A 27,869-nucleotide genomic window follows, 5' to 3' on the forward strand; every position below is an offset into this window, starting at 1 on the left:
GTGAATTCTCTCCACCCTCCTGGGCTTCTGACTGTACCCAGTGCTTGTATAAATAAATAAATAAATCTTAAAAAAAAAAAGTTACAAAAGTAAAGTACTGGGCCTCCCTGGTGGGGCAGGGTTAAGATGCAACCTATGAAGCTATCTGCAGCCACTGCATGAGTTAGAATCCAGGCCAGCCAGGGAGCAACCCACATGGTGCAGCAGACCTCTCCTGACTGGACCGCTGCTCCCCTCAGCAGTGTACTTTAGTCAATCTGCCTTCTGCCTGTTCTGTTCCCGGCTGTCTCTGGTGAATCCTCTCACCCCCCATGCCTCTGGCTTGTACCCTAGCTCTTGTATGCATAAATAAATAAAATCTTTTTTTTTTTTAAAAAAGTAAAGTACTGTTAAGAGAATCAAGAAAAAGGCTTTTTTAGGATTTATTTTTATTTATTTATTTATTTATAAAGATTTATTTATACAAGAACTGGGGTACAGGCCAGATGCACGGGAGGGTGAGAGGATTCACCAGAGACAGAGCGGGGAACAGTACAGGCAGACTGGTGAAATACACTGCTGAGGGGAGCAGCAGGTGAGACAGGAGAGGTCTATGGCGCCATGTGAGCTTCTCGTGTGCCGGCGGGGATCGAACCTACACTGCAGAGGCTGGGGACAGCTTCACAGTGCGGTGCTCAACCCGCTGCGCCACCAGGGAGGCCCCAGGATTTATTTTTATGTACAAAAGCTGGGGTGTAGGCCAGAGGTGCAGGGGGTGAGAGGACTCAGCAGAGATAGAGTGGGGAGCAGAACAGGAGGATCTACTGAAATACACTGCTGAGGGAAGCAGTGGGCAGACATATATGTATATACATATATATATATGTAAAGATTTATTTATTTTATGCATACAAGAACTAGGGTGGGGGGGGCAGTGAGAGGATTCACCAGAGACAGATGGGGAATAGAACAGGCAGATTGACGAAATACACGTGGGTGAGAGAGGAGAGGTCTCCTGTGCCACGTGGGTTGCTTCCATGTTGGGCCGGGGATCCAACTCCTGCCGCAGAGGCTGTGGCTAGCTTCACAGTGCTGTGCTCAACCTCCTGCGCCACCAAGAATTTTGTAAACTAATTTTCCTATATAGAAAATTTCTCCCTGCCTTAAGGGTAAGCAGTATAACATATTTCTCTGAAAGAATCTAAGAGTCCTGGGCTGGACTAATTATAGAGAAGATATTTAGTATGGTAACCAGTTTAAGGAATGTAGAGATTTATTTACATCAAGTACACATAAAGAGATAAAAGGGAACCTGAGTAAGCAAGCAGAGAGTATGACTTCAGGAGCCTATCTATGAATGTATCTTTAGAACTGCCCTTAGCCATAATGAAAGACCAGCAAAACCAGCCTTCTGAATAACCCTTCTGCTTAGTAGAAGGGAAGGCTAGACTTCACCTCTAAGATCTTCCTCCCACGCAAATTTTCCACCTCGCAGCTAAGAATTAAACCCAGACTTCCGATCATGGCGCCACGCACGTCACCCTCTCCATTTCCTCCCAGCGAAATCCCACCCAATCCTGCAGGGGTGTATAAAGCTTGCAGGGGGAGGAATCCGTTCCCCTATTCTGGTCACTCGCTTTTTGTTTGTGTGTTGTTTTTTTTTTTAAGATTTATTTATTTATGCATACAAGAACTGGGGTGCAAGCTGGATGTGTGTCGGGTGAAAGGATTCACCAGAGGCAGAGTGGGGAACAGGCGGATTGACTGAAATACACTGCTGAGGGGAGCAGCGGGCAAGACAGGAGAGGTCTGCTGTGCCATATGGGTTTCTCCCTAGACGGCTGGAATCGAACCTGAGCTGCAGAGCCCACGGACAGCTTCACATCACAGCCCTCAACCACCTGCACCACCGGGGAGGCCCTCGCTAGCTTTTTGTAATTCAAAAGAAAAAAGGAGGGCCTCTCTGCTGGTGCAAAGGGTTGAGACGCAACCTATGAAGCTGTCCGCAGCCTCTGCAGCACGACTTCGATCCTCAGCCAGAGAGCTACCCACATGGCGCGACAGACCTCTCCTGACTCACGCTCTGCCCCCCTCAGCAGTGTAGTTCAGACAGCCTGACTGTTCTGTTCCCCACTCTGTCTGTGGCAAATCCTCTCACCCCCCACACTTCTGGCCTGTACCCCAGTTCTTGCATAAATAAATAAATAAAATAAAATAAAAAGGAGAAAAAAAAAGCCCGACCCAACAGTCCTTTCCAGATGCCAGCTATCAACAGGACTAATCATTTCACTGGGTGAGAAGACTGGATCCCACTCTCTAGCACGAGGCGATCACTCCTCACCGCAATTTCCCTTTCACACGCTCTAAAAAGCCCCCAAGCCGCGGCCTTTGTGAAGAAAGGCCCAGCCTCGGGGCGGCGGCGCTGCGGGGAGCGGCGGGCCCAGACTGCGGGGAGGGGTACAGGATTTAAAGAGTTTTCTTTCTGGCTTCGCATCCTTCCAAACGCTCAATCTTCCTGTCAGCCAAGCGGGGCCACGGCACCGAGCGCTTGAAGAGAGCGGAAGGCCGATGAGAGGGAAAATGCCAGCTGAGGGGTGGTCGCCCCAATTCCGGCTTTTGTCTGAGGCAGTGAGGGAAGCCCGCGGAGGCCGAGGTCCCTGGTTCTGAGTTACGTGCGGGTTCTGTGGGGGCACGGAGAGGCCGCCTCCGGCCCAAGAAACAGCAGGGCCCATCGTGCCCCTCGAGGCTCCGCTCCCAGAGTCCGCGGGAGCCGGCGGCGCCCGGGTCAGGGACTCGATCGCGGGGCTTGCCGAAGGCTGGCCCGAGGACGCGGCCGCCCCCTCTCAAACACGCGTCCACGCACGCGCGCGCGCACACGCACGCACACGCTCTCGCCGAGCGTCCGCAGCCTCCGTCTGTGTGAAGCAGAAAGGCCACTGCAGACGAGCCGGCTCCACCCAGCCCGCGGGGCTCGCGGGAGACCCGCCGCGCCAGGGCCGCCGAGTCCGGCTCGGCTACTCCGGGAGCGAGGGGCGGGGCCGGGCGGGGCCGCGAGCGCGCAGGCGCAGTGCGGGCCTCGTCGCGCCGCCGCCGACGCCGCTGCCGCCCCCCGCGCGGCACAGCAGGCCCGACCGAGACAGACAGCGCCGCGGAGAGCCGGGCCTGAGGAGGCGGAGGCGCGGCGGGGGCGGGGCGACTCCGGTGACCGGGAGCGCCGCAGACTGGCAGCTGCGGCGACTCCCCCTTTGTGTCTGGTCTGCTCGGAGCCGCTGGAAGTGCTTCCCGGAGAGGCGCAGGGGGTCTCGCCGCCCAGCAGCCCGCCCCCCGCGCCAGCCACCCACATCCGCCCTCCCGCCGCCCCCCGCCCTCGGCCCGCGACGCCCGAGCTCCGCCTGGAGCCCAGAGCCGCGGGGGACGAGGCGCGGCGGCGGCGGCGGCTTCCTGGGGGGCGCTGGGATTCGTTCCGAGGCGCCGTCGACGGGAGAAGACGCGGCTTTCCTGGTGGGATTTACCTCGGGCGAGCGCCAGCGGCAGCAATAAAAAAGAGGGGAGTGCCCTCGGGGGCGAGGGGCAGCCTCCCGGCACCTCCCCCCGCCCGCAGTCTCGGGGCGCTCCGGGCCGCGCCGCCGACCTGCCCGCCCCTCCCCCGCCGCCCGCCGCCCGCCGCCGCCGCCCCTCAGCCCTCCGGCGCGGCCGCCGGACCCGCGCGGCGTGAAGGCGGAGGGTTTGTCCGTGGAGGCAGGCGCCTTTTTCGAGCCAGTCGAGGACAAGGATTTGTTCTGGAAATCGGAGTGAAGGGAGCCCCGGCGTGAAACTTAAAAAAGGAATTCCGCCCTCCCGGACCCCCCGGCGATGCGACTCGGGCCGCCGCGCGCCGCCGCCGCCCGCCCGGCTTCGCCCTCCCCGGCGGCGGGGAGCTCGCGCTGACCCCCGCCCCGCGCCCCCCGGCCCCCGCCGTCGGCCCCCGCTCGGCCCCCGCGGCGCCTGGATATGTTTTCTCCCAGACCTGGATATTTTTTTGATATTGTGAAACTACGAGGGAAATAACTGCGGGGCTCCCTTGTCTTCCTGCTTCTCCCCACGGGCATGTCTTCAGTTTGGGGGGCCGAAGCACCCCGTCCTAGGCGAGCGAACCCTCCCAGGCGCGAGGGAGGGAAGTGAAGGGGAATCTGCCGCGGAATGAAAGCTCTGCAGCTGGGTCCTCGCATCTGCCATTTGTCCTCTCAGACTGCGCCGTGACACGGGCCGGAGAAGTCAGCCCCGAAGGCGACGAGCCTGCCGGCCGCGTCTCTCCGTCTCTCCGTGTTTACTTTCCGTGCTGCTTTTCTCTGCCTTCCTGCTGCGGGTCCTGCCCAGGGATGCCTTCCCCGCCGCGGCGGCCCCGGAGGGTGCCCGCGCTCTGGTGGGCCGTCCTGCTGGTCAGCGCTGCGGCCGGTGAGTAACCCCCGTGGCGCGTCCGGGCGCTGCCCTGCGGCGGCGAGGGAGGGAGCCCGCAGAGGCCGGGGCCTGCCCGCGCTCGCCCTCCCGGCCCGGCCCGGCCCGCAGCGCCGCGGCTACCTGCGCGCCCTTCACGGGCCTTCCAGGAATTCACCTTTCGTGTTTTGTGTAGTTTCCAATCCCCACTCCCATATTCCCCACCCCCGCCCCTCCACGGAGGGGGGAAAGACATATTGGGTGTGGTATCTTGACATTTTTAGCTGTGAGGTAATGCAAGGATTAAAAATAATATTTTAATCACCAGTGAACAGAGGCTATTATGAGGTCTTTGAAAACAAAGCTGTTGATTTCTTTTAGTGTAAAGAAGCGGATTTGGCTTGCAGTGCAAACGTGGAATGTAGAACACACGCTTGAACCTCATTTTCAGATTTTAGATCATTCTTTGGGAATCCATGTTACTTTCAGTATTCAGAAATGTTCCCGAGTGAGTTGAAGAAACGTTGAGGAAGCCAGAACTGGGAGATTCTTTAATACATTGTATAATACTGCTGATTGTTACCGTTGGTGTTGTTTGGATCTAAATTGTTTTCTTCGTAATTATGTTTCCATCTTTTCCGTCTGGACAGTCGTGTTTTGTGTGTTTTGGAATTACTGTTGGACTTAGAAGTATTTTCCATAACTTTTCATTTAGTCGCTTGGCATCTATTGGCTTTCCTGTCATTGAGACAACTTTGACCTCACTACAGACTTCTGGAGATTTGAGTCCTGAAAATTCTTTGACATTTTACTGAGGCTTACAGTAGCTTCAGATAGCTTCATTTTGGTTGTGAGACACCTTTGATAAAAACCATGTTTTAGCAAGTATTTTTCAAGCAGTCTTTTGGGGAATTTGCTTTAAAGGACTTTTGCGATGAATTGTACATTTAATTCTTAAATTTGGTTTTGGGTGGCCAAATAGGATTTGCATTTAAAAATGAGTAAAGGAAAACATGACAGCTTTCTAGTTATCTTTTTATTTTTATAAGTCTGTAATTTTCACATTCAATGACTTTCTCATTGCTATGTTAGTCACAGAGGTAGCTTACTTATTTCCAATTTAAAAGTCCACACTGGGACAATACTGAAAGAAAATCTGAAATTTCCTTTTGTACTTTTGATATCGTATGTTAATGTCTATGATTTTATGGTACATGTATGTAGTTATGTTAAAATAATTCCAACTTCTGAATTGAGTGTATTTTGTAACTGATACTTTAACATTCGTAATCGTCAAAGTTCCTTAAAAGAGGAAAATGATTTTTCTCTAAATTTCTTTATATTGTGTTAGCTATATAAATTTGCTAACTGTAAGCCATGTGGTTGCCATAAAATATGAAGAGAATAAAAGGCTTAAGCAGTCATTCTTAGAACAGAGACCTCAGAGCCTAGGCTTTCCATTGGTCTTTGGTATTCTTGACCTTTTTAGAATGTAGATTCTTATTTATAGTGATAGGCATGGCATTTTGTTATTTGAACCAATAAAATAGAAAAAGTATTGTATTACAAATAAATTTAATTTGTATGTGGTAAATAAACATTAGAATAATGTCTTTTAAAAGGGATGGGTTAAAAGAATCACTGCTTAAAAGTGGTTTTAGTTGTCTTTCCTCTTTAGTATCACATAGGACCAGACGCCAAAACTGTGAAGTTGGATTTCAGAGTTTTAACAACAATAATAGCTAGTATTTACTGAGTGCTTGCTATATGCCAATAGATACTCTGTTAGCTTTACGTGTATTTTCTCATTTGCTCCTTGTGACAATTCTATGCTCTAGGTTTACAGAGAAGGCAGGTGAAGTTCAGAGAATGAAATAACCCACCACACAGTAAATTGTGGAGCCAGGATTATAATGTGCACCCTTACCTACCACATTAATGATAACAATAACAGCTTCTCACTCTAATTGGGAACCTGAGATAGAGTAGTGCCTTCACCAGATCAGCCTTTGAAAAGAAGCAGAAACACTTGACAGCTCTAGGTTCAACATTGGTTATGCAAATATCATGGTTCTAAGTCGTAAGACTTTGCTTTGCCTAAATTGGAGTGGTTAGTGCCTCTCCAGAGAGGGGCCTGTGTGGATTTGGGATACATAGATGCAGTGATGTAACTAGACAGGTGCAAATAATGCAGCTGAACAGGAAAAAAAGATTGGAAGCCTGAAATTACATCGCTCTTTGGGGTCATAGATATATTCTCTATTTCTTTTAATTTTCTCTTTTATATTTACCCTATATCTAATTCTGGAATTCCTTGATTTTTTTATTTTTTTTTTATTTTTTTTTTTAAATTTATTTATTTATTCATTCATTTTATTTATACAAGCACTGGGTACAGTCAGAAGCGCGGGAGGGTGAGAGAATTCACCAGAGCCAGAGCGGAGAGCAGAGCAGGCAGAAGGACCGAAGCACACTGCTGAGGGGAGCAGCGGGCAGCAGGAGGGGTCTGCGTGCCATGTGGGACCCTCCTGTGGTGGCCGGGGAGCAGCTGGGGATCGAACCTGCATCACAGAGGCCGCGGGCAGCTTCGCAACCCAGCGCTCAACCGCTGCGCCACCGGGGAGGCCCAATTCCTTGATTTTTTAAAAAATTTTAATTGAAGTAACATTGCATTATGCTTCAGGTGTGTATCATTATATAATATATAATATATTATTTTACATCCATATATTATCATAGGAACTTTAAGTTCCCTGCTAAACATTCAGCCCTCTCCTTCACCATACCTTTGTCCCAATTTACCCACTTCCTTTCCCTTCTGGTATTCACTAGTTAGTCTTTTTTCTGTTTACTAGTTTACTTTTTTTTTTAAAGATTCATTTATTTATGCATGCAAGAACTGTGGTGTAGGCCAGAGGTAAGGGGTGAGAGGATTCACCAGAGACAGAGTGGGGAACAGAACAGGCGGATCCACGGAAATACACTGCTGAGGGGAGCAGTGGGTGAGACAGGAGAGGTCTGTGGGGCTTACTTCAACTAAGCCTGTTTCCTTCTAGGTCCTTCAGTGTTGTTTCAAATGGCAGCACCCCATTTTTTTAATAGCCATATGATATTCTATTGTATATGTGTACCACATCTTTATCCATTTATCAGTAGATGGACACTTAGCTTGTTTCTAGCCCTTGGCTGTTGTAAATAATGCTGCAATAAATATGGGGGTGCATATATCTCTCTTCAAATTAGTGTTTTTGTATTTTTTTGGTACACACCCAGAAGTGGGATAACTGGGATCATATGAAAGTTCTATTTTTAATTTGTTGAGAATGAACTCCTTAATTCTAACAACAGTTGGTATGCAAAAACTAATTTATAAAAAATGTCTTGTGCTTGTTTAGTTTATGGATGAATTCTAAATTTTAACAAAAAACTACAATACAGTGCATACTTCCTTAAGGGGTAGCAGCTGTGAAAATCTATTTTGGGATAAAAAAGTTGCTAAACTTTATTTAGGTTGCAAATTGTTATAGGTATCATATCTATTCTTGTCTTGCCTCACCCTATGCAGCTTCTGAGCATACCCTTTTCCTCTACTTCATTCCTTGTTTTCCTCCTTGTCCATTCTTAGTGGCCAAGGAGGCCAGGGGGCCCATGACATTTCAGATGGTCTTGTTGATGGGATCCAGGCCTGAAGGATTCTCTAGGACACTCTGAAGGAGCTCTGGGATCTATATCACATTGTAATCATATTTTCCTTGGCTGGCCTCAGATAATGTTCTTGGCAGAACTGATACCAGTGTCAACTGATTCTTCTTGCATCTGAAATAATTCACTTGACTAGATGTCAATTAGTCATGTATTTACCTTCCTTCCTTCCTTCCTTCCTTCCTTCCTTCCTTCCTTCCTTCCTTCCTTCCTTCCTTCCTTCCTTCCTTCCTTCCTTCCTTCCTTCCTTCCTTCCTTCCTTCCTCCCTCCCTCCCTCCCTCCCTCCCTCCCTCCCTCCCTCCCTCCCTCCCTCCCTCCCTCTCTCTCTCTCTTCTCTCTCTCTCCCCCCTCTCTTTCTTTCTTAACACACATATTGTCTAAAGAAAGATTCACTTGTTTAGTTGGTGTTCTTTTAAAAAAAAAAAAATTATTCATTTTACACAAGAACCGGGAGGGTGAGAGGATATTCACCAGAGACAGAGTGGGGAACAGAACAGGCAGACTGATGAAATACACTGCTGAGGGGAGCAGCGGGCATGACATGCCACGCACGCCATGTGGGACCCTCGCTGGCTGGCCGAGATTGAACCTGCGCTGCAGAGGCTGTGGACAGCTTCACAACGTGGCACTCAACCGCTTGCGCCACCAGAGGAGGCCCTCAGTTGGTTTTCTTAGTGATTATTATTGAGGAAGTGGTACTTTTATAACCTTTATTTTAGTATTTCTCAAGATGTGGCACTGCAGTAGGGTCACCTGTGGTGCTTGATAAAATGTATAGTTCTGGCCCTACAGTCTAATATACTGAATAAATCTCTTTTTGGTACCCTTCCCCCCCCCTTTTTTTTTTAAATTTGGGCACTTTTTAGAACCACTGCTTTATAATAATCAATGCTGAGTTTTTGGATTTCTTAAATATTGTGATTCGGTCACCTTTTGCTGCATTATAACTGCCAACCGCAATATAATAGTAAGCATTTATTTTGCTCCATTTGTCTCATTGTAGGGCCCAGGTTGGAGGGAAGGTTAAAATCTATGTGGGGAAGCTTTGTCTTATAGCTATGACAGAAGTATAAGACAAACCTAATCCCACCAGCCTTTTCATAATCTGTTTCTCTAACATCCCATTGGCCAAGCCGAAAGACAAGAGGTAGTGAATGAAGTACACTTTGCCCATAATGAGCCTGCGGTATCAGTAATATATGGAGGTATAATACTATTGCTGAGGAATGAAAATTTCAGACCTTTAGTCTGTTACATGTGATTAGGAAGATAGTTAAGGGGGGAATCTTCTCTTACCATTTAATCAGAACCACACTTTTAATTAGGTCTTTGCATAAAAATGCTATCAACTTTGGTTTCTACAAAAGCTATGTGTGGTGTCTGTGTGTGTATGAAATGGGAGAAAAAGATTTATTCCACAAATGGATGCTTTTCTTTATTGAAAGCCAACTTTCTCAATGGTGAGAGAAGAAATTGAATATTGATCTTTAATGGGTAAATGTTATAAAAAGGGACAGAGTGAAGTCAATGTGAATTGATTAATTTTATAATTGACCATATCACTTATTTTGACACTTATTCATTAATTGATTTTGAATATCACTTTCATCTGTTTGCCTTATCTTCCCAACTAATAATTGCCTTTAGAGGCCAGGGTTCATACCTTAAATTGTTTTGTAATCTTCCATGTTGCTGGGCACATATAATGGTTTAGAAAAACACTAGATAAATAAACAATAAAAAGGAAATGAAGCCATGAAATAATCTAAGATTACTCACCCTAATGATGTGTTGCAATGTATTATTGCTCTGTCTCAATTCCTTTAACTCTAAAGTAGTTTAAATGGTGTAGTAGAAAGATCACTATATTTTGAATTAGTAAACCTGGATTCTGTGCGATTCTGGATAGATTACCAAGCATAGTTATCTCAGTTGTAATATTGTGGGATTGGACTAGGTTATGTTTAAAATGCAGGTTCCTGGCGACCACCCCAGACCCACTTAACGAAATAATCTGAATGGTGAATTTGGAAATTTGTATTTTATTTTTTTAAAGATTTATTTATTTATGCATGCAGGAACTGGGGTATAGGCCAGAGGTGCAGGGGATGAGACAGAGTGGGGAGCGGAACAGGCAGATCTACTGAAATATACTCCTGAGGGGAGCAGCAGGTGAGACAGGAGAGGTCTGCTGTGTCATGTGGGTTGCACCCTGGCTGGGGATTGAACTCAGGCTGCAGTGGCTGGCACTAGCTCCATAAGCCCTGAGACTTTAACCCCTGTGCCACCAGGGAGACCCGCTTTTGGTTTCTTGCATCAAATTCATTGCCAAATCTAAAAAGGAAGATACATGCCTTATTTTTTTCATCTAAGAGCTTTATGGTTTTTACTCTTACTTATTAGATCATTGATCCATTTTGAGTTAATTTTTGTATGTGGGAAACCAGTTGTGCCAGCACCATTTGTTGAAGGCACTGTTCTTTCCCTATGGAATGTTATTGGTGCTCTTGTCAAATGCCAGTTGACTTCAGATGTGTAGATTTATTTCTGAACTGTCAACCTTATTCCTTTAGTTTATATGCCTATCATTATGCTAGCACCATACTGTTTTTATTTGTGTAGCTTTGTAGTAAGTTTTGAAAGTGAGAGGTATGAGTCTCCCAACTTTGTTTTTATCAGGCTTGATTGGCTGTTTGGTTCTCTTGTAATTCCATATGAGCTTGAGGAATGGCTTTTCTGTTATTTGTGGGGGGAGAAAAATAGTGTTGGAGCAATTGGTACTATTTGAATCTGTAAATTGCTTTGGACAGTATTAACATCTTTAATACTGTCTGCCTATGAATACAGAATGTCTTTCTATTTATGTCCTCTTAAATGTCATTCAGAAATGTTTTGTAATTTTTAGTGTATGAGTGTTTAGTGTATGAGTGTTTAAACTTCTTGGTAAGTTTATTCCTATATATTCTTTGTTGGTATAGTATTTCAATAGTTTGGTAGACTATACTTGGTTTTTTTCCCCCAAAGATTTATTTATTTATGCTTGCAAGAACTGGGGTACAGGCCAGAGGTGCGGGGGTGAGAGGCTTCACCAGAGACAGAATGGGGAGCAGAACAGGTAGGTTGACTGAAATATACTGCTGAAGGGAGCAGTGGGTGAGACAGGAGAAGTCTGTTGTGCCCTTGTGTCACCTCCTTGTCTGGGGATCAAACTTGTGCTGCAGTAGCTGTGGATTGCTTCATAACGCTGATGCTTAACCATTTGCTCCACCTGGGAGGCCCTTATACCTGTGTTTATTGTTAAGGAAAATAACTTACTTTAGATATATTTAAATAATTTAAAGTTTTTGATTTAGCCATTCCAAAAAAGTGAGATTAAAAATTAAATTTTGGGGCCTCCCTCGTGGCACAAGGGGTTAAGACGCAACATATGAGCCAATCCACATGCACTGCAGCATGAGTTCGATCCCTGGCCGGCCAGGGGGCTACCCACATGGTGCAGCAGACCTCTCCTGACTCGCCTGCTGCTCCCCTCAGCAATGTATTTTGGACCTTCTGTCAAAATACTCTGCTCCCTGCTCTGCTCCCTGCTCCTTGCTCTGTCTCTGGTGGATTCTCTCACCCTCCTGCACCTCTGACCTATATTGCAATGCTTGTATAAATAAATAAATCGTTTAAAAAATTTGATAGTTATTATACTTTAACTGATCATTAAACTTATAAGAATAGCTTAAAGATTTTTATTAGTAGATACTGTATTTCTTCTTTGGTGAGATAAACTAGAAATAACTTTTGTTATGGCACATATGAAGTAATATTTTTTAAATATTTATGCATAAAAGAGCTGGGGTGCAGGCAGAGGTGCGGGGGGAGGGGTGAATTTACCAGAGGCAGAGTGGGGAGCAGAACAGGTGGATCTACTGAAATACACAGCCAAGAGGCGCAGCGGGTGAGACAGGAGAGGTCTGCTGCATCTTGTGGGTTACCTCCCTGACCAAGGATTGAACTTGTGCTGTAGTGGCTATGGATAGCTTCAGAGTGGTGAGGCTTAACTCCTTGTGCCACCAGGGAGGCCCTGAAGTAATTTATATTAATGTACCAGTCCTTTGGTTAGGAATATTTGGGGAATTTTTGTTGGGCCTTTACAGATAAGGTTTAGATAAAATTTGGTATTTAGTAATCCCTGTTCAGTAATGTATTTATTTTCTGTTTTCATTTCTTGTTTTACAATTGAAACAGTTGTAGAGTTCGGCAATCTTGGTTTTTTAAAAATTAAAAAGTGGTCTAAAGCATCATTATTCTGTCAATGAATTCTTATCAGAACTACTGTTATATAGAGCATTTTTTATCAGAAACTAGTTGCTGAAAATGGAGAAAAATTCGCTATCCTTTCAGTTTTGGTAGTTATATAAACTTTTTTTATGTCTGCTGTTGCTTTGTAAATTCATTTTAAAATTAATTTACTAAGGCAGAGACTTAGTCCCAGGCTTTGCAGATTTTTTTCATTCCTACCCAGCCCAAGGCCTCTCCTGTAACCATGCTCTTCCAGATTCTCAGTTAGGTCAAGAAGCATCCTCGCTAGATCCATTCTTTGTATCAATATTTATTGGAGCAGGAGCAGTGCTGTATGTCACGCTCCTGGCTTTGTTCAATCCAGATGTCACCTGAGACAGAAAAAAAAACCCAAAACCTTGGAACAAACTGGGCCCCAATGATCAACATAAATTATCCTCAGTTTAATGTAGATTTCAGGAAACTGAAAAGAGTCCAGTCTTCTAAATGAAAAATTTCACTATAAAGCTGCCTGAAATGATGATCTTCCAGAAGCCGTCCACACAGTTTTCCACTTAACCAGGAAGTACTTCTCCTATAAATGAATGAGATCATGTTGATGTATTATATGGGGATTTACAATGATAAATAAGTATCTGAGATTTGGGAAAGCAAAGCAAAGCAAACTGATGGTTTGCTTTGGGTCGTTGCTCTTCCCCCTTGGTTTTATGTTTATATTTGGAGGTTTCATTGTTCTTTCAGTTCTTTATAAATTATACATTTACATTAAAACATGTAGGATGTGCTTTGAGTAATACATCTAATGAACCCAGAGGGAATTTCATTAACTCAAGAATTATAGGGTGTTGCCAAGAGATTTTACTCTTTACCAGTGAGGAGTATAATATCATCTTGAAAGATATGAGGTAAAGATATGATTACTCAACATCCTGGCTAAGAAAGATTTGATAGTTTAGCATCCTTTCACATTTGGCATGATATGAGTTAATTTCAAGGGTGCAAATGTGACCTAAGTAGAAGTAGGAAAAAAGTAAATCTTTCTTTCTTCCAACATGTTGAAATATGGAACATATATCTGAAGTCCTTGAATGGTATCAGTTTTCAGTCTTGTGTTTATCATGTTGATAAGAAAATAAAAGCAATCCTGGCCAATGTTGAATGAAACAATATTATTCGAGGATCTGTTTTCCTTATACCTAGTTCAGCTTAAAGTTGCAATTACTAAGAATTTATCCACAATATTAAGAGAGGAATTTACTGTAAAAAGGAGTTGAAGGGTCAGTTATAGAATTTTCCTTTTTTGAAAAAAAACATTTATTTAAATATCCATACAAAAGCTGGGGTGTAAGCCAGAGGTGCGGAAGTGAGAGGATTCACCTGAGAGAGTAGGCAGATCTACTGAAATACACTGCTGAGGGGAACAGCAGGAGAGACAGGAGAGGTCTGCTGTGCCATGTGGGTCAGCACCCTGGCCTGCTGGGGCTCAAACTCTTGCTTCAGTGGCTGGCGGTAGCTTGATAGCTCTGTGTCTTTAACCCTTGCGCCACCAGGGAGGCCCCAAATAGTTACATCTTTCTTATTCTAAAAACTACAGGTTGGAAAAAATAACTATAGTAGGAAATCTGGCAAATGCTATCTCAACTAGCCAGGAGTAGCGTCAGTTATTAGTTATGTTGATACAATAGTATCATTGACATGATATGAAAGAGTGGTGTTTCACCTCTGTAGTTTTCCTCCCCGAAACTTAAATTCCCAGTCTAACTACCCAGGGGAAAAACATCAGACAATCACCAACAAAGGGACATTCTACACAATGCCTGTCTAGTATTTTTCTGGGTTATTAGAGGTGAGGAAAGTATGAGATACTGTCACATTCCAAAGGAACCTAGAGAGACATGATGGCTAAATATAGTATCCTAGATGGATCCTGGAGCAGAAAAAGGACATTAGGGAAAACAAATGCAATCCAAATAGAGTGGGGTTTGGTTAATAGTAATGTACCAATCAATATTGATTCCTTAGTTGTAACAAATGTACAGTAGATATATAAGTATTCTTTTTTAAGATTTATTTATTTATTAATGCGTAGAAGAGCTGGAGTATAGGCCAGAGGTGCGGGATGTGTGTGAGTATGTGTGCGTGAGAGAAGAGTCACCAGAGACAGAGTGGGGAACAGAACAGGCAGATCTACTGAAAGACACTGCTGAGGGGAGCAGCGGGCCAGACAGGGAGAGGTCTGCTGCTGGGCCATGTGGGCAGCTCCCTGGCCAGGGATCAAATTCATGCTGCAGTAGCTGAGGATAGCTTCAGAGTGCTGAGACTTAACCCCTTGCACCACCAGGGAGGCCCCCCACATGTCAACCTTTTAGGGAGAGCTTGATTTTTGTATTTTTGTTTTTATCTGAAAAGTATAGATAAAAATACTAATAATCCTATAACTCCAACACTATTTTTTGGCCTATTTACTTATCATTTTTAAAAAGTATATGTTTTTGTATGGTTATAGTTATATAATTAATGTCTTCAGTACATCTCAAACTTTTAAATATGGAATAATACGTCACAGACAGTAGTTGTGTAATATTACATTGACTGTATTTGTTAATTTTTATTTAATTCCTGTTGGGTGAGAGAATTTACTTGTTTCGTTTTTCTTCTCTTAATAAATGGTGCCATATTGAATATAGTAGGTCCATAAATAACATTGTTTGTTATAACATTATGAGAAAAAATAATTGATTCCCTGCTAGGACCACTCTGTGGGAAGTTTACATGTTCTTCCTGTATCTGTGTCAGTTTTCTCTCAGTAAGTTAGTTTCCTTCCACATCTCCAAAAAGTGCACACTAGGTTAGCTGGCATTTCTACACTGTCCCAATCTGAGAGAGTGTGGCTGTACGTGTGTGAGCACACCTATGATGAATGGTGTTATGTCCATTGTTTGCTCCTACCTTGCACCATGAACTGTTGGGATAGACTGGCCATTTATTACCCTGTATTGAGGACTTACTGTACTTTTGTGCAAATGTTTCTTGTGTTTTATTTCTGAGTCCTCATCTTGACCTGTCAATGGTATGACCCAATTTGATAATTTTTTCCTTCTTAAAACACTGTTAATTTGGCTTTTGATATATAATACTTGGTTTTCCTCCTACCTTGTTATCTCCTTTGATAGTTCCTCCTTGTGTCTCTTACCTCTAAATGGTGTGTTGTTTCAGGATTCAGTCCTTGACCTTTTCTTTCCTCTGTCTGTACTCCCTTGGTGATCTCATCTAGTCTCAGGGCTTTGAAATAGCATCTAGAGGCTGACAAGTTTCAAATTTATTTCCACCCCAATTTCTTTTCTTGAAATTTCAGTTTTGTGTATTTAGCATCTCCACTTAGATGTAAGATGTTCATCTCAAACTTAATGTGTCCAAAGCAAACTCCTGAACTTTCTTTATAGACCTGTTTCTCCCAGTCTTACCCTAACTCAGCAAATGGCAATACTGTCCTTCCAGTTTTTCAGACCAAAAAACATATCCTTTTCTCTTCTCTCTCTCTCTCTCTCTTTTTTAAAAAGATTTATATATTTATGCATACAAGAACTGGGGTACAGGCCAGAGGTGTGGGGAGTGAGAGGACTCACCAGAAACAGAGTGGGGAGCTGAATAGGTGGATTGACTGAAATACCTTGCTGAGGGGAGCAGCGGGCGAGACAGAAGAGGTCTGCTGTGCCATGTGGGTAGCTCCCTGGCCAGGGATCGAACTCGTGCTGCAGCAGTTGAGGATAGCTTCATAGGTTGCGTCTTGGCCCCTCTTCTTTTTTTTTTCCCCCTCACACTCACATGCTCTTAGAGTAGAACTCTCAGCTATGCCTTCAAAATAATATCTAGAATCTCTCTACTTCTTATCACCTCCACTGCTACCGTGTTAATCTAAAAGAACCACCATCTTCTCTCAAAAATCACAGATGAGAGAACAGTAGTTTCTGTTTTCTGTTAATATATTTATTATGGTCACTTTCAATATACTGTCCTTTTCAAACATGAGTCAGATCATTACATTTCTCTCCTTAAAAATTTCCAGTGCCTCCTCATTTCACTCAAAGTCACAGTGATTTAAAATATCTTCACAATCTGGCCCCTGTTACTATGACTGCACCTGCTATCTCTGTGTTGCTCCAATTTTTGTGCTTTTAACTTTATAAAGGTAAAATTTCAGGAAATCAAATATTTTTTTTTTTTTTTGGAGTGGGACCCTCGCCGGTGGCCGGGAAATGAACCAGCGCTGCAGAGGCTGTGGGCAGCCTCGCAGCCCAGTGCTCAACCGCTGCGCCATCAGGGGAGGTCCAGGAAATCAAATGTTTTAGAAGAGGTTAGAGTTAATACTTTATTCTATAAAATTTGACAGTGATGGCTACAATTAGTAAGTAAATATAAATATAGGGGGAGTGTGGGAGGAGAAACATGAGCATATCCTGAGACTTTCATATATCCAATAAGATCCTTGCATATTTCCTCTGTTATCTCATTAACATCTAAACAGACTGATCAATGCAATTATTTTTCTTTGTTTTACAGGTCCAGGCCTCTATAATTGCAAAATAAATAAAGCATTAATATAATATATATGTTAGCCGGATATTTGGAATATATCAGGCATCTGAAAATTTTATTGTCATTTTAATCATTTGGGAAAAATTGCCCAGACTGAACTGTGTTTTAGTTATGGTTTCTTATTTTGTTGTAAATGGCCACAGACGTTTGAAGCAGCTTTATTCATCAAATTTTGGTGGATAATAAAATTTTTCATTGATGATTCAAAGCTTCAGTTTTGGAAAGGAGCACCAGTTAGATCAGAAGGGTGATGATGACATATTTAGTTGAGGATAAGTTTTTAATGTTTCCATCTGTTGTTAGTGATTAGAGCCCCTAGGGTCCAGTCTAGTGTGAGGAGTAACTTTTTATATTTAGTTACTACACAAAGGGCCATACTGTGGTGACAACAAAGGCAAGATTAAAAAGAGTCAAATGATATCAAGAGATGAATTTGTTCATGTTACTTATTGAAACACTTTTATGTGGGAGATAACGTCTCTGGGGTATTTATTTTTTCCTTTGGCTAAAACCAATGTGTTAGCTTGATGAAATGTTATTAAGAATGTTAATCTATACAGTTAGTTTAAGCTTTAGCACCAACTTTCCCCATTCATGTCTTTTTTAGGAAGTTTATGAGAAATTCAGTTTTATTGATTCTTTTTTTTTTTTTTTTAAAGATTTATTTGTTTATGTATTTATACAAGCACTGGGTACAGTCAGAAGCGCGGGAGGGTGAGAGAATTCACCAGAGCCAGAGCGGGGAGCAGAGCAGGCAGAAGGACCAAGGTACACTGCTGAGGGGAGCAGCGGGCGGCAGGAGAGGTCTGCGCGCCATGCGGGACCCTCCTCTGGTGGCCGGGGAGCAGCCGGGGATCGAACCGGCGCTGCAGAGGCTGCGGGCAGCTTCGCAACCCAGCGCTCAACCGCTGTGCCACTGGGGAGGCCCTCAGTTTTATTGATTCTTGCTTGGTCTCTCTTTTAAGAGCAAGACAGTAGATTCAGATTTGTACTAAAGCGGCTTAGATTTGTATGCTAAGTAGCTAATAGGTTTTTCATTTTCTATCACTCTGTATTCTTTTTATAACTTATGTAAAAAATTTTTTTTAAAGATTTATTTACTTATGCATACAAGAATTGGGATACAGGCCAGAGGTACGGGAGGTGAGAGGATTCACCAGAGACGGAGCGAGAAACAGAACAGGCGGATCTACTGAAATACACTGCTGAGGGGAGCAGTGGGCGAGACAGGAGAGGTCTGCTATGCCATGTGTGTTAGCTCCCTGGGCAGGAATTGAACTCATGCTTCACTGGCTGCTGATAGATGATCGTGCTGAGATTTTAACCCCTGCACCACCAGGGAAGCCCATGAAAAGGTCTTTCATGGGCATTTACATGCTCTGCCCAGAAGAGATTCACATCACTCCCACTTAAAATTCACTATCCATTTCCTTGACGAAATGTGATCTTCCAAAGTTCCAGAAAAGGAATTTGTGAAAGGGGAACAACAGTGACTGTAGAAAGTATTAAGATAAACTTGTGTTAACTTTGTTTTGCATTTTAGGATTTGTTTTTGCTTTTAGATCTTGATTTAATTTCTTTAAAAAATCTTTTTGCTTTTTTAGAACTACTAAGATTGTAGTACAAGAAGAGTTGTAAATAATAATGAAGTATAGAAAATAAAAAGACCCATTTCCTCTTTTTCACTGATCGCATTCCCTAGATGTAACCACTGCCATATAACCTTTTATACTGTTTCTGTTTGCACTATATATAGTTTGTTTTGTAAACAAAGGTGGAATCATGAATACCATATGCAAATTTTTGTGATTATTCATATAGGATAATTCTAGAGGTAAGACCATTCCAAAGTTTGAAAATTGGGGCCTCCCTGGTGGCGCAGTGATTGAGCGCTGGGTTGCGAAGCTGCCTGCAGCCTCTGCAGTGCCGGTTCGATCCCCGGCTGCTCCCCAGCCACCAGAGGAGGGTCCCACATGGCGCGCAGACCTCTCCTGCCGCCCGCTGCTCCCCTCAGCAGTGTACTTCGGTCCCTCTGCCTGCTCTGCGCCCCGCTCTGACTCTGGTGAATTCTCTCGCCCTCCCACGCTTCTGACTGTACCCAGTGCATGTATAAATAAATAAAAAAAATAATTAAAAAAAAAAAAAATAAAGTTCAAAGTTTGAAAATTGTAAATCTTGATAGGAACATCCAAATTTTCTGCCAAAAGATTTCACCAGTTTCCATTTCCAACAATGATGTATCAGAATTTCCATTTTCTTTACTTTCCCCAAAAACTGTATATTAACCATCTTCTCTTTTTTTGCAAAAGCAAAATCATTGTATTTTGTTGACTTTCTCTGCTTTAATTATTGAAACTGAGTTTTTGTATGTTCATTAGTTGTATTTCTCTGAATTAATTTATTAATGATAGATCATAGATCAGATTAATTTATTAATGATTTGTTACTTTTTCTTATGGATAGCAAAATGGTATTTATGGAATAGAAATTATTTTATGTAATTAGAATTATTTATCCCTTTATGACATCTGGGATTTTTTTTTAATACTTATTTTTTTTAATTTATTTATGCATACGGGACCTCCCTGGTGGTGCAAGAGGTTAGGCTTCAGCACTTTAAGCATTTGGCAGTTACTGCAGCAAGAGTTTGATCTTCAGCCAGGGAGGGAGGTGACCCACATGGCACAGCAGACCTCTCCTGTCTCGCCTGCCTCTCTAGCCTGCTGCTCCCCTCAGCAGTGTATTTCAGTTAATCTGCCTGTTCTGCTCCCCACTCTGTCTCCGGTGAATCCTCTCACCCACCCACCCCCATACCTCTGGTCTGCACCCCAGTTTTTGTATACATAAGCAAATAAAAATAAATCTTTAACCAAAAAAATAACATCTGTTAAGATGTCTTCGTAGAGTTTTTTTGCTTATCGTGCAAAATAGCAACTATTATCAGTTGCTTAAAGTGCCTAATCATTGGAACCAGACATTTTAAACTCTTGTTTAGAGCCTTGCCTATTACTTTAATTAAGAAATTTCTGAGAACCTTGGTTATTTGAGTATCTGAATTATACAAATTGAGGGAGTATTAAGTAAACAGATAATTAATGTCAATGTCTTAAAGTGCCTCAGCATGTATTTTTACTTAATGTATTTAGAACAAGTTTGGGTAAGAATGTATTGTCTGCAGTTGGTATATGGAAATACATAGCATTAAGTGGAATACTTTCTGTCATCCTTGTTTTTCATTTTTGTGCTCACATTTAACAGGATATGGTACAGTTGTAGGAAAGAATTGTAGTTAGAAAAAGTAAAGGGGCAGTGCTGGGGGAGTGGAAGTAAAAGTACTTGTTGCCTTGCCTTTGATCATCTGCTGGAGTGAACTCTAAAGAACCATACCTTTCTTTGACTATGTAAGCTCTTGTAGGTTTGTGAATTTAGATATCCTTTAATAGTAGCTTTGATATTGGAAAGTTTGGGGCCTATTACTTAAGTGAAGAAAAGAGATCTCTGAAAAGAGATCTTTTGAAAAGAGATCTCTGAACAATTTGAAAAGAGATCTCTGAACAATTAAATAAACAGTAGTATCAGAAGGAAGTTAATGGACAGTCAGGAGTACCAAAATTACCCTGGATTACATTCATCATCCTGTTATTGGCTTAGCTGATTCCTGAAATCTTTTCAGTCCATTTTACTTATTTAGGTCACTAATTATAAAATTTGTTGTTTAGAAGATGGCATCTAGTTAAGGTGTTTGGAGAGAGATTCCTGTGAGATTCTACTGAGTCATGTCCTCAGTAATTATCTTGAGAATTGTGCTGGAGAAGCAGTGGATAGCTGCAGCTAATGAATATTTCACTATTGTTTAGAGAACCTATTGTATAAAAGATTTACCACAAAAAGTGACATTACCAAAGTAATATTTGCATGTGGAGAACTATACTAGGTGTTTCTGAAAGTAACAAAGCAAAATAAGTACTGTTTAGTAACAGTAATATCCCTCTATGAATTTCTACTGTGTTAAGTGCAGTGTGGAGTGTTTATACCTACATTTTTCTCTAATTGAAATAGCTGAAATGTAGGTACTTTTACTATTTTAGAATTAGGAAAACAGACTAACAGAGATTAAGTATTTTATTTAATTATATGTACATCTGATAACAAGTAATTACTTATTAAATACCTCATTATGACAGGCATTCTTCTAAGTGCTTTACTTTATTTCATATGAGCCTTATATGAGCTTCTCTGAAATAGGTATTTTTTTCATAGATAAGGAAACTGAAGTGCAGAAAGTTTAAATAAGTCATCCAGAGTCATAGTCTAGAAAGTGGCTGGACTGGAATTCAAGCCAAGGTCTCATTGATTTCTGAAAGTTTCTACTCTTACGCACATTTGATCATGTTGTGATAGAGAATTGATCACATTGAAGGAACTTTCAACTTTGAAATTATGTGAATTGTTCTCCAAAAAGTAGTAAAGTTAGGATAAATTAATAACTTCTCAACGGTTTTGTAATAAGAATATTTGATTCAAGGCCTCCCTGGTGGCCTAGGGATTAAGTCTTAGCGCTATCATCACTATGGCCTGAGGGCCTGAGTTTGAACCCTAGCCAGGGAACTAACCCGCATATGATGCAGCAGACCTCCCTTGTGTCGGCTCCCCTTAGCAGTGTATTTTAATAGATCCACCTATTCTGCTCCCCACTCTGTCTCTGGTGAATCCTCTCACCCCGTGCACCTCTGGCCTATCTATACCCCAGTTCTCCCATGCTAAAAAAAAAAAAATTTGATTCATTAGCGGAATACTATTACTGCTTGATCAATTCTGTTTCCATATTAGCATGTATTCACTAAATATGAATATCTAATTGTACTAGGTTATGAAAGAAGTATGAATCATGCTCCCACTACTTACCTGGTTATAGGACAAGAGAATAAATACAGTGGTGTATGCTTAACAAAGATTGGGTAAAAAAAAAAAAAATACAAATTTGAAATGATATACAGCATGCATATAGGCAATAACAAAAAAAAGATAAAAATAATTTGGATAATGGATAAATCTTTGTGATTCGATAGGCATGACGTGGAGTTCAGAATTCTATTGCGTTTGGCCTAAATTGGCCTTATTATGGCGGTGTCCTTTAGAATGCAGCCAAGTGGCTAAAGCAAAGTGACCAAATATGTGATAAATATAAGTGTGAGCTTACCCTAAGGAGCAAGGACAGAGGTTGAGAGGCCTATTCAAGTGTGGACTAGATATACAAAAAAGAATGGAAAATTCAGCAATCTTTGAGAAATCCTCTGTTGTCCCTATGGTCACATAGGTTTGGGTCTGATTGACACCCAACTGAGCTGGATGAGCTGGGGTGGTGATGAGGGAAGGCTGAGGCTATTTGGTGTGTATGTATTCTGCCATATTTAATATTGGCTCAACTGACATACTCAACTCTGAAGACATGAGATTTGGCTAATGATGTATTGTCCTTTGTGGCAGAAGGGTGTTGAGGGGAGTAAAGATAATTAGGGAGATAGCAGTAAGTGTAACAGTCCAGAAGAACAAACAATAATACATGTAAGAGCTCAATGATATCGTTTAGGGTTGCATTTACCAGTCACATTCCTCTCACACTTTATCCTTGCTAGTAGGAGTTTTGGGGATATCTAACCACATCTTCTCTGACCACAGAATTTAAATTAGATAAAAGGAAACCTTGAATGAAAAGCAATTAATAAAAGAAGGCAGACAAGTTTTAGAAACAACCTAAGTGTCCAGTGATAGATGAATGGATTAAAAAGATGTGAGATATATATATACACGCACACACACAATGAGTAGCAACTCAGCTATATAAAAAAAGATGAAATCTTGACTTTTGTGACAACATGGGTAGAACTCAAGGGGATTATGCGAAGTGAAATAAGTCAGAAGGAGAAAAACAAACAACAGGTGATTTCACCCATTATATAGAATAGTGAGTTTTTACAAAGCAAAGAAAAAGACAAAACTAAACCAAGAAATCCTAGAAAACTGACTGAAGAACTGAGGCTACCAGAGAGGGTGGGTCGAGGGTGGAGAACATAGGAAAGGGGTCCAAAATACTATGATGGAGGTTTATTGGTACATTGGTGGTGAAATACTCTGATACCATACATCTGAAGAGGTATGAACCTATACCTCTAAAACATTTGCAGTGTTGTAAATCCATGCCATATCAAAAGATAAATAATTAAAAAAATTAAAAGGCAGAGGATATCATAAAGAAATGCAGGAAAAGAAGCCCCATTTTAATTATTAGCTATTATGTGATATGTCAGATAGTTCATCAGAGATATTGTATGTTTGAATTTTAGGTTTTTACAGATGAAGTAACAGTGTATTTCCTTGTTGTGAGTATCTTATAATTTTCATGAGCAGGAACTTTTTTATTAATCTTATCTTTAGTGTACTAATGTTGAGAGTAGAGTCAATATGTAGCATTTTTCCTAAAATATATCATGTTTCACAAACAGGATTTGTTTTTATCTATAATCTCTTTTAAGTAGATCAGAGTAATAAAAAATAATTCTGTGATTTCAGTGTTTTATGTCTACATTTCTATGAAAGAAGAGTTTGGATAATTTAAATTAAAAATGCTTTTTCATAAAGTCTCATCTTAGAGATTTTCTTTTGTAGCACTTTGGGAGAAATTTCTCATTCAGTTCTTTTCTAATTACGTGTGAAAAAACGGCTATTCAAAAAAAGACCTGTATGTAAAGTAAATATAATGCTGTAATACTCTCGTTGTTGCCAAGTACACTTAATGAAGGAGGTAGGGAAGCCATTTCACCATTTGGGGAGGCAGTTCAGCCTAGTGTTTTTCTATAGGGAAGCAGTGAAATAATTTTAAAGACACATAAACTTAAGCAGAAGAAGGCAAGTTTGTAACACTCCTGAAATGAACTGGAAAAAAAAATTCACTTGCTGATTTTTGGAATATTCTTGTGGTTTTTCCTGTTTATTTGGCATTTGAACACTATGTAGTATTGTTAGGAGATATTGCGCAAAATAGTTAGGAGCCCTTACATTTTGTAATAGGGCTTTTACATGTTTAATTTAGGTTAAGATCTTGTAGCCGTGAACAAGGCAACTGGATCCTTATATCCTGTGGCATTACATAGTTTTTGGACATACAGATTCATAAATAAGCAATAAATACATAAATTGACAAGATTATAGGACTATTATGAGAAGGCAACAGGGAAGAAAACTTTAGTTAATGTGGTCAGTGAAGTTATCTTCACAAGGTGACAGACATCTGAAAAATTAAAATGAGCCAGAATAATTGCAGGAAGAACATTCCTGGCAGAGGAATGCACAAAGGCCAAGGAAAGTATAAAGTCTGGGAGGTGGGAAAGAACTTGGTATTTTACAGGATCAGAGAACAGACTGATGTGGCTAGAGTATGATGAGTTAGGGAAAGAGATGAATGACAAGGTATTAGATAGGCAGGCAGGAGCTAAATCTTGTAGGTCCTGTATGTAATTCATGGTAGAAAGATGAAGAGTTTGAATTATATTATGAGAAAATGGGAAGTGCTATTGAAAGATTGAAAGCAGGATAATTTCATGATTGGATTTTCACTTTTCAAAGATCCGTTGGCATGTAGGTAGAGAAGAAGTAGTGGGGAGCTATAGGAGAAACAGGAGACTGGTAGGGCATTTATCATCAAGGTGGATAATGCTGGTGGCAGATTTGGATCCCCCTCCACCCCTCTCCCATATTGTCAGGTAATATTTTGGTATCATTACATATCTACTTCTGTGATGAACTTTTTTTTTTTTAAAGATTTTTTAAAAAAATTATGCATACAAGCACTGGGGAGCAGGCCAGAGGTGCAGGGCGGGGGGTGAGAGGATTCACCAGAGACAGAGTGGGGAGCAGAACAAGCAGATCAACCGAAATACACTGCTGAAGGGAGCAGCAGATGAGACTGGAGAGGTCTGCTGCGCCATGCGGGTCTGTTCCCTGGCCAGGGATTGAACTTGTGTTGCAGTGACACCTGTATCACCAGGAAGGCCCCTGATGAACTATTTTTTAAATGGCAATAACTATTTGTTGAATTTAGAATGTGTAGCTGAATTAGTTTTAAAAAACTGATTTCCCTTAGAAGCCTATTTTAGAGATACCTGTTATTTTAATGTTTTTAGTACGCACTGAAAGTATGTATTAGTGTTATCTGCTCTTAATTATTTATTGGAAAAAGTAAACATGGAAAGTGTTTTGCCTCAAGTAGTAATTCAGAGAATGGAGGCAGAATCCATCTTCCTGGATTCCATTTATGATGCAGAAAATATAGACTACAAGAATTAATTCCTGGTCATATGGCTCTTTGTAGATGAGGACTTTCCAGTTTGTCCCGTTCTTAATAGGCTTGTTACTGAAATACTTGAAGACTTGGGTGATGTCTCATTTGCAGTCTTATTTAAAGCATATGTAATTTTTTCTTCCCAGGTAGGCATATACTCAGTGTGAGATTTGTTTTGTTTTGTTTTCTTGGTCCTCATATCACACAAAGAAATGTTCATCTTCATTTTCTTTTCTTTTTTTTTTTTTTTTTTAAATATTTTATTTATTTATTTGTTTATTTATTATTTATACAAGCACTGGGTACAGTCAGAAGCGCGGGAGGGTGAGAGAATTCACCAGAGCCAGAGCGAGGGGCAGAGCAGGCAGAAGGACCGAAGTACACTGCTGAGGGGAGCAGCGGGCGGCAGGAGAGGTCTGCGCGCCATGTGGGACCCTCCTCTGGTGGCCGGGGAGCAGCCGGGGATCGAACCGGCGCCGCAGAGGCTGCGGGCAGCTTCGCAACCCAGCGCTTAACCGCTGCGCCACCGCGGAGGCCCTCATTTTCTTTTCTTAAAGATTTGTTTATTTATACAAGAACCGGGGTACAGGCCAGATGTGTGGGAGGGTGAGAGGATTCACCAGAGACAGAGTGGGAAGCAGAACAGGCAGACTGACTGAAATACACTGCTGAGGGGAACAGCGAGCGAGACAGGAGAGGTCTGCTCGCCTTGAAGGTTGCTCCGCAGCCGGCGGGGATTGAACCTGCACTGCAGAGGCTGCGGACAGTTTCACAGCGACCGTCTGCGCCACCAGGGAGGCCCAGAAGTATTCGTTTTCTAATAGTTCTTCATCCTTGCAATGTTTTCTCATCCTTAGTTACTTTCAAGAAATATTGGTTTTCATACTTGCAACTCTAGAATAAAGTTGGCATGACTGCAATCTGTAATATCTCAACCAAAAAATTCTTCTAACTAGATCTTACTTAAATTATGAGTAATAACAGTTTGATAAATGCAGGTCTCTTACTAGTGGCATGAAAGCTCCATAAGGCAGTGAAATAATGGCGGGCAGAATTAGGGTGGAATTTATTTTTTATTTATGTATTTTTTAAGATTTATTTCATTTATTTATGCATACAAGAGCTGGAGTGTAGGGGGTGGGGGTGGGGTAGGAGGGATAGGATTCACCAAAGACAGAGTAGGGAGCAGAATAGGCAGACTGAGTGAAATACACTGCTGAGGGGAGCAGTGAGTGAGTCAGGAGAGGTCTGCTGCACCATGGGTTCCTCTCTGGCCAGCTGGGATCGAACTCGTGCTTCAGAGGTTGTGGATTGCTTCATAGTGCAGTGCTTAACCCCTTGGCGCCACCAGGGAGGCCCTAGTTATGCATTTCTTAAGTTAGGGAGGAGACTTGCTTTCAGGTTATTTGAAGTATATGAGATTTACTTAACTGTTAGCCCCTCCTCCTGTTTCTAAGGTGTTATATTTATTAAATATAATTAAACATGTGAATATGCTAGCCAAATGTTCGTTATTATAGATTTATAATTGCATATGGAAAAATGATCACCACATTTGGGTGCTTACTTCAGCATCATATATACTCAAATTGGAATGACACAGAGAAAATCAGCATGGCCTCTGCACAAGGATGAGAGGCAAATTTGTGAAGCATTTCTCTTCCTTGTCCTTTGTACCTTTCATTGCACTATCACCTAACCTGAGCCTATGTACTGGGATTCTGCTAAATCCTAATAAGCCCATGACGGCAAGGACTTTGTCAATCCCGGGAACTGGTAGACATTGCTGCTCAGTAAGTATTTGTTGAAAGATTAAGAAACACACATACATACTTGATTATAAGGAATTCATATAAAGGCTTGAGGACCTTTAGTACAATATACATGTCCTCTTTATTTTGTAAAGTATCATTCATTGGTAAAATTGACATTATTGAGCATGATTATTACACAATTAAGAATGGTTTTATCAGCATTTGCTTAAAGACCAAAGAAGGAAACCCCAGTACTTTCTTTGCTATCAGCTAGACTTTCCTGTGCTATTTCAAGTACAACCAGGAGATCAAATTCTCTTGTAATTTTTTTTTTTCCACTGTTACTGCTGAGCAGGCTGTTCTTCCTAATGTACAGTTTCTTTTCCTCTTTCCACTTAGGTTAAAAGGATATTTAATGAAACTGTAAAATACAGAATACACTGCCTTTACTCAGCCACCCAGTGACTTTAGCTAATGTTTAATATAGTATTCATTGACTACAGAATTAGATTCAGGTTGAATGATATACAGACTTTAACTATGCCTTGATTAAAAAATAAGTTCTTTTTAGAGTACTAACAGAGGACATGGTTTTACATTTAGTAGAGGATAATAATACTAGCACACATTGCTGTTTTTCGTGGTTAATGAACATAATGGTTATATTATACCTAATGAAAATTTTTAATTTTGTATTTATTTCTAAATTGTGATTTTTCTAACAAATGTTCCTTAGGCTTGGGTTTCAAAATAAATTCACTGAATAGCTCATAACTTAACAATCTTGAACTTTATT

The 27,869-nt window shown here is 41.7% G+C and overlaps 1 protein-coding gene and 1 non-coding gene across 2 annotated transcripts in view; both read left to right on the forward strand.

Annotated features, from left to right (window-relative positions):
* Positions 1-3,666: 3,666 nt before the first annotated feature.
* BMPR2 (bone morphogenetic protein receptor type 2) overlaps positions 3,667-27,869 on the forward strand; it is a 124,452-nt gene continuing 100,249 nt past the window's right edge. The window contains exon 1 of the mRNA XM_037523855.2: positions 3,667-4,413. Coding sequence (XP_037379752.1) covers positions 4,338-4,413 — 76 coding nt within the window. The 5' untranslated portion in view covers positions 3,667-4,337. The remainder of the gene's footprint in view (positions 4,414-27,869) is intronic.
* LOC119256396 (U6 spliceosomal RNA) lies at positions 26,879-26,985 on the forward strand. The gene has a single exon (XR_005127736.1). It is a non-coding gene; the product is annotated as a U6 spliceosomal RNA (small nuclear RNA).

This window comes from Talpa occidentalis, unplaced genomic scaffold, assembly GCF_014898055.3.
Source record: "Talpa occidentalis isolate TD23 unplaced genomic scaffold, MPIMG_talOcc4v2.1 talOcc4.3, whole genome shotgun sequence".
In the NCBI taxonomy this organism is placed as follows: Eukaryota; Metazoa; Chordata; class Mammalia; order Eulipotyphla; family Talpidae; genus Talpa; species Talpa occidentalis.